The 15,043-nt window shown below is 40.0% G+C and overlaps 1 protein-coding gene across 8 annotated transcripts in view; it reads right to left on the bottom strand.

Moving 5' to 3' along the window:
- ARHGAP10 (Rho GTPase activating protein 10) overlaps positions 1-15,043 on the bottom strand; it is a 287,552-nt gene that overhangs the window by 155,041 nt on the left and 117,468 nt on the right. For all 8 annotated transcript variants that reach the window (XM_070261551.1, XM_023636457.2, XM_023636458.2 and 5 more), the window contains 3 exons: positions 10,761-10,890; positions 6,884-6,990; positions 5,098-5,192 (listed from right to left, as the gene is read on the bottom strand). In XM_070261551.1, coding sequence (XP_070117652.1) covers positions 5,098-5,192; positions 6,884-6,990; positions 10,761-10,890 — 332 coding nt within the window. The remainder of the gene's footprint in view (positions 1-5,097; positions 5,193-6,883; positions 6,991-10,760; positions 10,891-15,043) is intronic.

A 15,043-nucleotide genomic window follows, 5' to 3' on the forward strand; every position in this document is an offset into this window, starting at 1 on the left:
TACTAAACATACACAATCAACTGTGAAATTGCTATATTAAGGTACCCAATGGAATTCTGTAGAAACTCCACCAGAAACACATTTACAATACCCACACGCTCCAAAATGGGTTACATTTATTTTCTTTAAGCAGAAGGAAAACACTGGAGCTCACAGTGCTGCAGTGTGGTACAGAAGAAAAGGATGGTTGACTGACAGTTGCTTGATTGAATCTAATCCCAGTTCTGTCACTTCTAAGCAACAATTCAATTTTATTTAATCCAGTACAAATTTGGTGAATGCTCACCATAAATAAAAAATTGCATTTGGTACTGCAGTACCAAGTAATACTAAGATGGAGTTCCTACCCTCATGGAATTCATAATCTAATAGACCAGGAACAAATTACTTATAATTCCCTGTAGTGTACTAGGCCAGGAATCAGGAAAATAAAAAAGAGAAGAGCTTATCTCATTCAAACTTTTTCACTCAATGATACCCTCAAAACTCCAGAATTAGGGTAGAGACCTCAAAGCACACTCACCACCCTCCTCCAGATTTTGCTCCAAAAGTGGGAGACCAACAGCAACACACTGACAGTGAGGGGTGGCAGGAACTCAAGGGCCCCCACAAGAACTATCCATTGGTAACATCAAACCTGAGTAAACATTTCCCTGTTTAGAAATGAGGAAATAAACCAGAGGCAACAGGAGTCTGTAACTCAACTGAGAAGCAAAGTGATCCTAAAGACTCAAGGAGACACATACACAAATAAAGTTATTTTCAAGTTAACCAAAAAGCTTTAGAAAAAGTCTTACAGTAAGTATGTATTACTTTTGAAAAAAATATATGGAAGAGATCCAGGTAGAGACAATCAGTTTGGGAGTTACCAGAATATGAAAGACACTTAAAGTCATGAGGCTGGTCAAGATCATAAGGGTTAGGGTTAGGGGAGAAGAAATCTAAGGACTGAGCCCCAGACAACTCCAACCTCAAGAGGTCTTGGCAAAGAACTGGCAAAAAAGTCTAAACAATGAAAAGCCAACGAGGTGAGAGAAAAAACAGGCAGGGGTTATGTCCTTGGGCCAAGGGAAGCAAGTATATCATGGAAGAGAGAGTGACTGGCTATGTCAGATGCTGCTGCCAAGAAAGAACAAGAGGCCTGAGAAGTGACCACTGGACAGAGCAGGAAACCATGATGATCTTAACAAAACAACAGCAGTGGAGAGGTGGAGGCAAACGCCTGATTGGAGAGGGCTCCAAAAAATATAGGAAAAAGGAAATTTTAGGCCCTAAATAATAGCTTTTTGAAGAATTCTTGCTGTTTATGAGAGGAGAGAAATGGGCAGTAGACCAGAAAGCAGATGGGTGACAACAGGGTTTTCTCATTCGTGATTGTGGTGATATTTTTTTACATGGATGAAATAAGAATATTTTCTATGCTGATGGGAATAATCAGTGGAAAGGGGAAAACCAATGTTAACAAAAAAGAAAAGGAAGAATTGCTTGAGTGATATCCTGGAGGAGAGAGAGGATGGGAAGAGAGAATGGAGACAACTAAACAGAGAGATTGGCCTCAGTTAGGAACACAAACAGCTCACACAGTGATGGAAGAAAGGCAGGGTATCTGCGCACTGATGATGGAGTGAGTATATAAGGCCATGGAAGATCTCTTCTAATTGCTTGTTTTTCGCAACAAAATAGGACAAATCATCAGGAAAGGGAGGAAGTACCAGAGGCTTAGAGAGAGAGGAAAGTATGAAATATTCATCAATGAAAAGAATAAAGGAACTAAGAAAACATAATACAATTAGTGGTTAGAATTAATGGCCTATTTGAGGCTAGCAGTCATGAATTTGAAGTGATCTTAGTGAACATGGTTGAATACGTCTCTCTAAGAACAGAAAAGGCCCAGTTAAATCTTACTTAAGTTGGGGTTGTGAAAATAAGTAAAATAAAGGAAAAGAAAGGCAATGGAGTTGAATGTATTTAAAAGAGTGACTATGAAATTTAAACTAGGTAAGGAAAAAAGTGAGGGTGTGCAGGGGCTGAGGAACATCAGGATCAACTGATTATAGTCCTTCATGGGGAATCTAAGGATACTTACGAGAAAAGAGTAAGCAGCGAAGGATAGAGGTGGTGTCACAAAGAGAAAGTCTTGCAGTTGAGATCGCAGTGGGGGTTGCAGGCCCTTGTAAGGACAAGATCTAAGGAATGATCATGAGAGGGAATGGCTGAGGTAGGGTAAAGAACAAGATGACTGAAGGAGAGGAGTCCAATGAGTCAAGAAGCAAAGAGCTAAAAGGATCATCCAAAGTGATATTGAAATTACCAAGAATTATATTAAGGTTTGAAGATATACCACACTAGGAGCTAAAGATTCTAAAAGCAATTCAAAACACAGAAAAAAGTAAGAAAAATATAGACTGTAGAGAGATACACTTTGAGGGTGAAAGCTTGTGAATGGACAGGTAGAGAAAGATAAGAAAAGGCAATCAGAGAGATCCAAGAAATTTGGGGAGAATCAGCATGACTCACTGTCATGGAAGTCAAAGGATGGGAGAGTTGTGGGAGTTAGAAGGTAAGTACCAAGTCAAACGCTGCTGAAGCTAGACCCAATATCCTACTGGGTTTCTTACTGAATGATCCACAGCAGTCCAACTCAATATGAGCAAAACTGAATTCATCATCTTCCTCCATCCTTATTCCTGCTTGGTTTTCCATCTTAGTAAACGGCACCATCTAGTTGCTCAAGCCAGAAATCTTCCCCTCCTTTACCTTATATTCCAACATCCAATTTATCTCTAAATTTGTATATAAAAATCTCCCTTAAACGGAGCCCCCAGCCTCCATTTCTAGTGCCTACACACCAACTCATGGCCCTTTCACCTACTGTTGCCATCTCCAAACCTTTCTCTACTCTGCCAGAGTGAGCTCTGAAAAGTGTATTTATGCCACTCACTGCCTTGCCATTTAATGAACTAAGCTCAAAAATCTCAAGGTCAGGCCCTTGGCCTTATCTCAAGCCTCCTCTCCACTCTTCCTGGCTCTCTGCTCCAGTGATACTGACGGTCTCCAGGGACCTCAAACGGGTCACATCCTCTCTTGTCTCCAGACCTTCACACATACTATCCACTCTGTCTGGAATATGAGTCTCAATCCCAACCGACTCCAAATAATCCTTCAGTTATCCATTTAGAGGTCAGATCCTCTGTATGCCTTTCTTTAACCATCTAGACTGGGTTAGGGGTCCCCCTACTCTGATTCCTAGAAAGAAGCTCTGGGTGTCAATAGAAGTAAATGAGAGATTTCTCCAAGAAGAAGCAGGCTGAAAGGGTGGAGATCCAACCTCCTACCCTATTTTAGTAAGAAAACTTTTATTCTCTTTGATACATGCATAACATTTCATTTGAAAAGAAGGTCTCCCTATAAAGCAGTTTGAAAACCACTACAATAGATCACTCTAAGGTCTTCCCCAGTTCCAAGAGTCTCCTTACAAGGTACTGTCCTTTATAGATAAAAGTAACTCCATGGTAATCCCTCATGAATCTTTGTGAGGAGTAGGAAGAGGTTACACCATCATTAAGGATCATGGCTGATGAGCATTCAGCATGATCAAGGTCTTAGGGAAAATATGGGTTTAGGCAAAAATAATACAAATTGTATTAGAACAATATACGAAAGTACTAGGGATTAACCTCATTTAACACATTTTCTAGTAGACATCTCTGCTGATTCACTTTTGTCAATTATTTAGGAAACAAAACAATTACATGGTAATACTCTGAGGCCCTTAGCATAGTGGTTAAGAGCTTGGGCTCCAGACGTAGAACGCAGGAGTTCAAATCTCAGCCCTTCCACTGACTAGCTACACGACCTTGGGAGAATCACTTAAGCTCTCTATGCCCCACTTTCCCACCATAAAATGGGAAGGGTCATATCTAGCTGATAGAGCTGTGGTGAGGATTAAATGAGATAAAGCATAGTAGAAATCAGAACACTGTCTGACACTTAGAAAGCATTCAACAAATGCTAACCATGGACGTAAGCACACGTATGTATGCTCAAGTTTATTACACAGCCTGAACCCCTTCTTAAAGTTTTTGAACCAGCATTTACTGGCTTGAAATTTAACCTCTTTCACAATGACATTCCCTTTCATTTTTTTCCAGTCTTGGCAAAACGCTTATTAAACCATCTGTCCTTTATCATGGTGCTTAAGAGCACATTTTCATGTACCTCATCTTCAATCCACTTACTAGAAAGTAGAACACAGATCTTCTCTCTCTGCACTAACCCCATAGACTCAGTTATATCATCTGAGGGAAGAGGAAGCATTCATTATTTTTGTATTCTTGGGTCCTGACCTGAAATGAACTTTTGTGCAAAAAAATCTCATACTGCAAACTTTTATTATACAAATATGAGACAACATTATCTAAATACCATTGTTGCCAAAACCATGGCTGGCAAGGAACCACTGTACTGACAGCCATTACAAAAGAAATGTTCAATGAGTACCATGATTTTCCTTAGTGCTACAGGAGGACATAGAAATAAATGCCAGACAAGTCTGACAAATACTGTCAGATGGACTTTCTTCTTTTTTTTTTTTTTTTCACTTCCTCCTCTCTGGCAAAGATTCTTTTATAACTCAATAACTCAAAGTCATATACCAAGAAAAAAAATAGTCTTTGAATAAACAGAGTTTGCCTATGACCTTCCATCACAAACAGAGCGTATACATTGAAAATTCCCACAGTGAAAAATGAATATTGTTCTGTATTAACAGCCATCGCCACCTCTGTTTAGCTTTGTCACCCACTTCCTTACTTTCACTCATTATTCTTTTAGTGCCACAAATGAGGTTTGGATCAACAATGAAATACTCCATGGTTATTTTTTAAGTGACAACACTGGTTAGAATGACTCCAAACTTCGGCCCAGATTAAGCTATCACTCCACAGCTAAACACAGTGACTGAGGCTAAACAGCTCACAATGAATACATTGCCTGGAAATGTAACAAGATAACATTCTTTTAAGCCATGGAAATCTCAGTTGCAATTAACCTGTTTTTTTAAAAAATCATTTAAGTCCAATAATTCCAGTAACTTACCGGTCAGCGGCTTCAACATCAAAACAAAACCTTCTGTCGATGGAGTCAGTATGCCTTTTGGTACATTCTTTCAAATAGAACACCTCTCCATCCCCCTACAAATAATCATTTTAAATATTCTCAAAAACTACAGTATAAACATATACACCCTGAAGCACCCTATATTTGGGGGAGGGGAGGCAAAGTTCAAAGTTTTAAGTCTCTTTATCCTATTCTCTTTTGAACTAGTTTACTTAAAAACACTATTAAAACCTTAACCATTTTTGTCGTTCTCCTTTTCTTATGGTTTTCTAGCTCCTGCTTTGATTACAGTAACATTAAACCAGACCTCATGAGTGCTAATTTTAAAAGGTGGATTACCAATAGAGTTTCCACATGCTAGAATATGTTACCCTCTTATTGTACGCTTTTAAAAAGAATAATTTGGTTTTATATCACATTACATTATACCATATAAAAATTTCAATTCCATGTGAATCTACCTGAAAGTACACCGAGGGCCTTAGATCAGCTATTGTGATCCAAACCACTCAATCTACGTGGTTTTTCTGTTTCCTAAATGAATCACCCTGAATTTACTTAATTTTCTTTTTTTTAATATGGTACCATTTTACCTCACTAAACCATCCTCTCGAAGAGCATAAAAAGAGGTGGAAGACAGAGAGGTAGAATGCAGGAACACAGTCATCAGTAAAGAACTGTAAGAAGTCTGAGTGCACACTTGGGGAATGTTTCAGCATTTTCTGGAATATGAGGATCTCCAGATAATATTGAGCAAACATTAAATATATAAATATCCAAAATATCACATTCATTATATTCTAAAGGTGGCTAAAACAGAAAGAATCATTAAGTGGACTTGTCTCATGACTTGAGTTAGCTCTGACAGGATATCCAGATTCAAACCTCAAGCTCAATCTTAATCTCATCAGCCTTCAAAAGAGACACCCTCACTTCCTCCTCTTCTCCATGGTCCTGATCTTCCATGTCTATTTCATTATTAAAAAGTGTGTTTGTATTACAAGCTGCATTAAATATTTCTCAGGAGATGCAAAATATATGTAAATAGAAATGAACTTGGGTTAATCCCATATTCACATGAGCAAAATCATGCCCATCTATCCAGAAAGCAATGAATTAACCTTCTTTCTTAAAACATGTTTCCAATTCTATGCAATATTGATGGAAAGAGCTTTGTCTCCAGACTACTGATTATCACTATGAGCTGCAGCTGCTCTTTAGAATACCCGTAAAGATCACCCTTCCTACAGCCAACTCCTGTGGGCTGTTGCTCTTTTCTTGCTATCATGCATTGTTTTGCTGTTTATTTCTATAGGAAGGGTAAACTAAATGGGGCATATTTAAGTGAGAACTTTGACAGTCTAAGTGAAAAACCATAAAATTCATTATAGATCATCACTCTATACTGTTTTCAGGGTGTGAATACATGTGTGCACGTCAGCTCTCCCGTGTAAATATGGACCTAACAGACCACTGAATCATGAAAGCTCACTGTAGGTGTTAATTTAATCTTCTAATAACAGTGCCATAAAAGGACTCTACTCCTCTAAAAAAAAAAAAAATCTGACCATAAAAACCCATGCATACAATTCAAAAAGCACAAGAACTGTTGTTTTCTGGCCTATTTAGAACCAAAAGAAAACAAAGATTTTTATCCTAAACAGAAAATAAAATGTATTTATCATTAGCGAATATGAAAACCATTAAAATGACACTCTGAAAGACCACCTCATACAGAATACAGAGTATAAAATCAAATACTTACAAGTTTTCCCCCAGATCTGTGCTCAAATGGGATGATGTTGAACTTCTTGGCTGCTTTCCGATACATGCAGTAGTGTTTGACCCAACTAGACCCAAATGGAGCAGGCCCTGCAACGTGAAATAGAACTTTCTATTTTTCCTCACAAATAAGCAGATATGCAGAATTCCAAACACATTACTAAAGAGGAAATCCCAATAAAAGCAGCAACTAATACAGCTCAAGGAAACAAATCAGCAACACTTGCTGGTTCTAAGCAAAGGGAAAAACAAGGGGGAATAATAAGGCTCAAAGAGATAACTGAAGAAAAGTTCCTAATAGTTTCAGCAACACAGAAGTGATTTAAAGACCAACTTTTAAAATAGTTTGCTAGCCTGTTATATCTCCTACCCAAACAGCTCTTAATTATAAGCTATATTTTTTGTTTGCTTCTAAACATTAAGAGCTCACGAGGGTTTCCAGAATTCCATACAATACATATGATGGTTTTGGATTCCCTTTTGGTCTCTCAAAAAGACAGACCAGTAGAATCACAGTGCTTAAAAAAAACAGCTAGTCTAGAAATCCATCTGGCGCTTTAAGTCCACTATAGCACCTTGGTGAGCAGCTGCCCTTACCAACGACGGTAAAGCTAAGCTTTAGAGTGAAGCATGAAGAAGATAGGGGTGAGCTGGCCACACATGCACCAGAACATTCTCAGAACTACTTCTTACCTCTTCCTAAGTCAGTATTACCACGATGAGAGCTCTTAAAAGACAATGGTCAATGTCAGGGGTACCTAGCATCTAGAATTTCAAGCGCCAGTAAAAGTCCAACCACAACAAAACAAATGTTAAGCCCAACAGAGGTTGACAATTTATTCTTTTACCAAGTAAAGACGTTTTAAAAACCCAGCAATTTACATCCATTACCACCATCATTTCACCTAAAAACAAACAAATTAACCATCTATACCTAAGACTCAAGAAGGACAAACTTAGGAGGGAAAAAAGGACAGATTTAAAAGGAATGCATTTACTGGAGAGGATGTGGAGAGAAGGGAACCCTTGTTCACTGCTAGTGGGAGTACAAACTGGTGCAGCCACTATGGAAAGCAGTAGGGAGTATCCTCAGAAAATTAAGAATAGATCCACCATTTGATCCAGCCATCCCACTGCTGGGTATTTATCCAAAGAACTTGAAAACACAAAGGCATAAAGATACTTGCACCCCTATGTTCACAGGAGCATTATACACAATAGCCAAGACTTGGAAGCAACCTAGGTGCCCATCACGAGATGAATGGATACGGAAGACGTGGTATTTATACACGATGGACTACTACTCAGCCATAAGAAATGATGAAATCCAGCCATTTGTGACAACATGGATGGACCTTGAGGGTATTATGCTGACTGAAATAAGTCACAGGGAGAAAGTCAAATACCATATGATCTCACTCATCAGTAGAAGATGAAAACAATGACAAACACATAACATTGGAGACTGAATTGGAGGTTACCATAGGGGAAGGGGGGGAGGGGGGAGGGCAAAAGGGGTGATTAACCTCACATGTGAAGGGATGGACTATAATTAGTTTTTGGGTGGTGAACATGATGTAATCTACACAGAATTAGAAATATACTATGATGTACATCTGAAAATAGGTAAATAAATAAAAATTTAAAAAGGAATGCATTTAGCTTTAAGAAAAGGTAATTACATTATCTTGGGGTGGTGGTTGGGGGGTGGGTTGAGGAGTTACTGGACCACAGTAAGTCTCATCTCAGATCTTCATTCGTCCAAAGATCAGATCCAGGAGCCACTGGTGAATGTGTGTTCAATAACTAGCATTTGCACCATGTTCTATGGTTCACAAAAATATTGCATAGGTATTTCATTCAATACTAAGAAAAAAAACCTCAAGAAGGGGGTGGTATATTATTGCCTTTTTAACCTGAGAAAACTTAAGCTTAGACCAAATGCCTGAGAAATAGCAAAGCCAAACCTCTCACAGTCGCTGGCCCCAAATATCAAGGTCTTCCCACTAGTTAAGCTACCACTCCCTCCTGACACCCACCTGAGCCTACTACTCAATCAGCTCTGAGCATACAGGCTAATGATGCTCTTCCACATCCCTCCAAGCTCCAGGCAACACTGCGGGAGAGGGTGCAACAAGGACTCCAATGTGAGACTGACAATTCCAGCACTTAGGAGTTGTATGAACTAGGGAACGTTATTTACCTCTCAGTGCTTCCATCTTCTCATTGTAAACGGGGTAACAATAGTACCTTACCCTTTCTAAGGTTTTTTAACGGATTGAATAAGATAAGTTGTTGAAGAGCTTAGCACAGTGCCCAGGACACAGTTAACAAGAATTTTGCTATTGTTTCTGTTGTTTTTTGCATCTAGTTTCAGCCCAATTCCTCTCAAAGCCAGTAAGATAAGCAAGAGTTATGAATCTAAAAATTAAAGTTTCCTATGATTTTCTAAAAATTAAAGTTTCCTCTGATTTTCACTTGGGCACATAATACAAAAATTCTATCCTTCTTATGTCTTTACCCTATATTTGGGTTTAGTTCTTTCAAATTCAATAAACAAACTGAGATTTAAGAAGATAAAGCATCAGATAAATTCAGAGTTCTGCCATGCCATGTAACTGTTCTTCACGAGACATGATAACCCAGATCAAATAAGGACAAACAGAAAAAGAAAACTATTCTGCTGACTGCATATAACATGAACTTCCATTCAAAGGACACATCCATTCACACAGCTGTTCCATGAGTATTCTCTTCTACTAAATTGGTCAGTGTGAAAGTCCTGTAAATCAGCCACACTTAACAAGTGAAACGGACTCTGTAAAGCACCCTGACGACGGTCGAGGGTGGGAAGGGAGGAAAATAGTAAATACAGAAACATTTTCACATTCTCCCCTTCTCTACTAACCAGCAATCAAGTTCTACAGTTGAAGTAGTCAACTTTAAGAGCTTAACCATTAAAATAAAACCAAACTGTCAAAAGTTTGAAAGAGTTTCTGAGTGCCTTGATTTCAAAATAAGGACACTCTATGCACCACATATTCACTAAGATAGCAACAACACTAAAAACTGTGAGGTAAGTCAGGATGCCATCTAGGAATATTTTCTATAGTCATCTGCAATCAATCTGATAATTTTAGTAAGAAGTAACTATCTCAGAGTGGTGTGGGAAGAAATGATATGAAGGAAGAAAAGAAATGTCTCTCTTCACCATGGAGGCGTAGGGTTGCGGGGGGGGGGGGGGGGGGGGAGGTGCCTATGTATACGAATGTGTGTGTGTGTTTGTTGGTGATAACGATGGGGGTGAAGGGAAAGGAGGAAAAAGATAATACTGCACATCACTTTCAGTCTTACACCCCTTATACCAAGTTCGGGTTCCCTCACAAGGAAGTTTTAGCAAAACGTGGTACAGAAGTCGGGGGTGCAGCTAGAAAGCTGGGTGCTCGCACAGTTCTAATCTCACCATCCCCTCCCTAAAGCAGGAAGTTGTTTTCCCCAAAAATGCAAATTACACTTTCTAGGGTAGAAGGAGGCAAAGAAACCAGTAGGAATAATTATTCCAAAAATACCGGAGTAATTACAATAAGAGTTTTTTTTTTCCTTTTTCTCCCCAAAGCCCCCCAGTACATAGTTGTATATTCTTCGTTGTGGGTCCTTCTAGTTGTGGCATGTGGGACGCTGTCTCAGCATGGTTCGATGAGCAGTGCCATGTCTGCGCCCAGGATGTGAACCAAGAAAACACTGGGTCTCCTGCGGCGGAAACACCAACTCAACCACTCGGCCACGGGGCCAGCCCCCACAATAAGAGGTTTTTAAAAAATTTTTAATTAGTCATTTGTCACTGTCGGAGGGCCTCTTACTTTTTTCCTGTACATACAGGTAGCCTTCTGCTGTGAACTGACTTGCTCGTTTGTGGTCCTTGGGATTCTGTCTGATTTTGTTCATAAGCTCTTCCACTTCTGACCTTGTTCCTTCAAAACGATTTCGTGTCTGAAATAGATTAAAAAACACATATAAATTCTCACGTGAGTTTTCCTTTTTTTTTTTTAGTCTCTGATTTTTAAGACAGTGGTTAACTATAATTAAATTTGTAGGATTTTTCTATAAATTTTTCAAAATATACCTATCCTTTCCAATGTGTCTCTAAGATTTTGTTGAGATTATTGTTCAAAGACACAAATTAGTGGTAAAATAGCTAATAGAGGGGTTTAAGTCAAGGTAACTAGAGGTTATTTACTTTTTTTTTTTTTCTTTTTCTCCCCAAAGCCCCCCAGCACACAGCTGTGTATTTTCAGTTGTGGGTCCTTCTAGCTGTGGCACATGGGACGCCACCTCAGCATGGCTTGATGAGTGGTGCCATGTCGGCGCCCAGGATTCAAACCAGAGAAACCCTGGGCCACCAAAGCAAAGCACGCAAACTTAACCACTCAGCCACGGGGCTGGCCCCAAGGTTCTTTACTTTGAAGCTTGCTAACACCCAGAATAATTCTATTATTCAACATAAGAATTCCTGCCCCTATGTCTCACAATATTACTAAACCTTAGATTTTTTTTTTAAAAAAAGCTCATAACATACCTGTCTGGGAAGTCTTTCCTTTGCCAACAATCAATCTGACTTGTTATTACTATTATGCTAGCAATATGTCTAAGTACTCAGAATCTGAAAAACTTAGCTCTTCTTTGCAAAGTAATAAATACAAGTGTCGTTTTTTCCAGGTCATGGCAACCGCACTTGCAAATGACATTTCTTCCCAGAAGAAGGGAGGGAGGGAAAAATCTCACCTACAAATAATGTCTTTGATATGGGAAGAGACAAATCACATTTCTGAAACCCAGGAGACTTGGCATGCCAATATCTCTGTCAAACAGCTACACTGAACACCTACACGCAAGGGGAAGTAACAAAATTACCAAGTCACTGTGATGAGTCAGCACCAGAAGTTTCTGGACATTTCTTTCATCCACACTCAGAAATAATTGTATTAATACCAAAAAACTGCTGATGTGAAACTGCGGAGGAGCTGAGATGAAAAATTATTATTGAAATTTCTCCTCTCTCCTCCCTATAAGGAAAGGGGTTAGCAAGGGTCCTAAGAGCAGAAAAATGGTAGAACGGCACTTTTTTTTTTTTTTAGGGAGATAGAGAGTCTGATAAATGTAGATTGCAAAGAGGAAAATTTATCTGCAAGGACTTATTTTAAACACAAGCTGAGAGTTTTCTAAAAAATCTGTTTATATACTAGAAGAAAATGCAGGGCTGCAAAGAGGGGAGAACTCATTTGTCGATGTCCAGCTCCCTCTTGCCTTCCCATTTCTCATGTCTCCAGGGTTTCTTGTCCCATCTTAATACTGATTATACCTGATTTTATTCTCCTCCTTTGTCACTTTGCTGAGATTCTTTCCAACCCTCACTTCTTTCTTCGTGTGTGTGTATGTGTGTGTGATATTTATAAACTTGCTCATATACAGCCCGTTCTGGTGGTCTAGTGGTTAAGATTCAGCGCTCTCACTGCCAGGGCCCAGGTTCATTTCCAGTCAGGGAACCACACCTCCCATCTGTCGGCTGTCATACTGGGTGGCTGCATGTTGCTGTGATGCTGACAGCTATGCCACCGGTATTTCAAATACCAGTAGGCTCACCCATCGTGGGCGGGTTTCAGCAGTTTCCAGGCTAACACTAGGAAGAAGGACCTGGCCACCCACTTCTGAAAAAATTGGCCAGGAAAACCTTATGAGCAGCAGGGGAGCACTGTCTGATAGAGTGCCACGGACAAGAGGATGGTGCAACAAGACTGGGCAGGGTTCTGCTTTGCTGTACAAAGGGTCACAAGGAATTGGAATCGAATTGAAGGCACCACCACCAACAACAAAAAATACATATATACACATATATGCATGCCATATATGTATAGATGCCAGCATACACACGTGAGCACACACATATACATTCCTATTTACCTGATGAGTTGCATCCAATACTCTCATTATTTATGGGGTTTTTTTGTTTTTTTTAAGATTGGCACCTGGGCTAACAACTGTTACCAATCTTTTTCTTTTTTTTTTCTGCTTTATCTCCCCAAACCTCCCCTGTACACAGTTATATATCTCAGTCGCAGGTCCTTCTAGTTGTGAGATGTGGGATGCCGCCTCAACGTGGCCTGACGAGCGGTGCCATGTCCGCGCCCAGGATCCGAACCCTGGGCCGCGGGAACAGAGCGTGCAAACTTAACCACTCAGCCACGGAGCTGGCCCCTCATTATTTATGTTAATGCTCAAATTGTCCTAGATTTTACCAGCAGGAGCCCCTTCTAGCTGGCTCCCCTGTCTTCAGATATGCCCCCTTAATTCTCTGAGTAATGCCTTACTTTTTACCTATCCCAGGTTCATCTTACACTTTCCCTGTCCTAGTCCTAGAATCAGCCATTTCCCCAAAGGAACCCTTGCTTCTTTTAGTGAAGGGTAGTATTTAGAAACCAAGATCTGGGCACAGCGTGCCCACAGCTAAGGGAGTGTCATTGCTCCCAGGGCTTCTTGGCTGACAGACTGAGGAAATACAGGTATACGTATATACACATACATATGTATTTATACAGACATACACATCACTACTCCTACATCTAGCTATGTATTTTAAAACCCATTAAGTTCATACCAATAAATCTAAGTTCAACCCAATACTTCAGGTTTCTTTCAAGCCTACCCCTTTCCAATTCTGTAAATTTCTTTTCAGACACTAAGAAGCCTGGCTCCCATGATTCTCAATACATTTACTTATTTGCTCAATTAACACAGCTGCTCAATTTAACCAATCTCCCAAATCTTCCAGCCACCTCTTCTACATGCTGCCTCTGTACCCTCCCACCATCACCCGGCTTTCCCTGCTGCAGACCCCTCCCTGCAGCGCCCCTCGCCCTCACTGCCCTGCTTCCTCAGATGCTTATGACTCTGCACTGGGAAGGGAAGATGTTCATCATTTTAGGCAAATAGGAATGGGGGTAAAAATGGCTAGAACCTAGCAATCTCTAATTATAAACTCCAGATATATACAAAGATATCATTGAATTGGTAATACGGTTAGACTGTAAACATTAAAATAGGTAATATTAGAGTGTTTACACTGTGGGTGGCACTACTGAAAGCATTTTATGGTGCTTTATTCTTCACCATAACTGATGAGACAGCCGAGCACTACCCAATGGCAATAAAACACCATTGCTGTATTATTTCCTTTCCTTTCCATACATGCTTTGGTAAATAAACAAATTTCCAAACAAATCATTCTTAAATTAAGCTTCATAAATTAAATATCACTTATTTGTGGGAGGAGGACTCAATTTGGGAACTAAGCTGGAATTCAGACACCTTTGAATATCTTGGAAAACTAGTGGGTCAGGTTTAGCACATGTTCACTCATATTAAAGGGAAAAGGAAGAGGAAAGGGACAAGGAGCTATTCATCAAGTTTTACCCAGAAATAAAGCTTTAAAGGCAGAAGGCAAGGCTGACTCCAAGTACGGATTGCCATTTTTCATTTAAGTTTTCTCATTCTGGCCCCATGACCTCATCAGGGAACAAAAAACAGGCGAGCGTAACTACAAATGTGAAGAGGGTTTCATGAAACAGCTGTAAAACATCAGGGGTGGGCCCCATGCAGCCCTGCTTTAATTATCTTCCAAAATAATATAACAGAACAAGGGGCAGGGGAGGGTCACACACACACCCCTCACTCACTGCAATCCCCATACCATACCATCAAGTGCCCTATGCATAGAGAGGCGTCAGAATAAGGAATGGTGCATAGGAGATCCCAAGTGAATAGGTGATCAAGTCTAAACACCTTAAAACACCTCCCATGGGGGCAAGGGAAAGTCAAGTCAGAACTTGTGAGAGATGGAGGTGAGCTGAGGTTCACCATCAGTGCCTGAATCTGAGTCCTTACAATTAAGGGACTACCATGCTACCCACAAGTTGTTAAGGTCCAGGGAAACAGATGGACATACCAGGATGTTCCACAACTCCTGTATTTACTGGCCCCAGACACATCACCAGTGATCCATTTCTACGCCACCACTAAATCTGAAACTAACCACCTTGGGCCCTGGAGCGAGTCCGCCCAAATTCCAATGCTGGCCCTGACCCTAGAG

The sequence above is a fragment of the Equus caballus genome, chromosome 2 (genome assembly GCF_041296265.1).
Source record: "Equus caballus isolate H_3958 breed thoroughbred chromosome 2, TB-T2T, whole genome shotgun sequence".
In the NCBI taxonomy this organism is placed as follows: domain Eukaryota; kingdom Metazoa; phylum Chordata; class Mammalia; order Perissodactyla; family Equidae; genus Equus; species Equus caballus.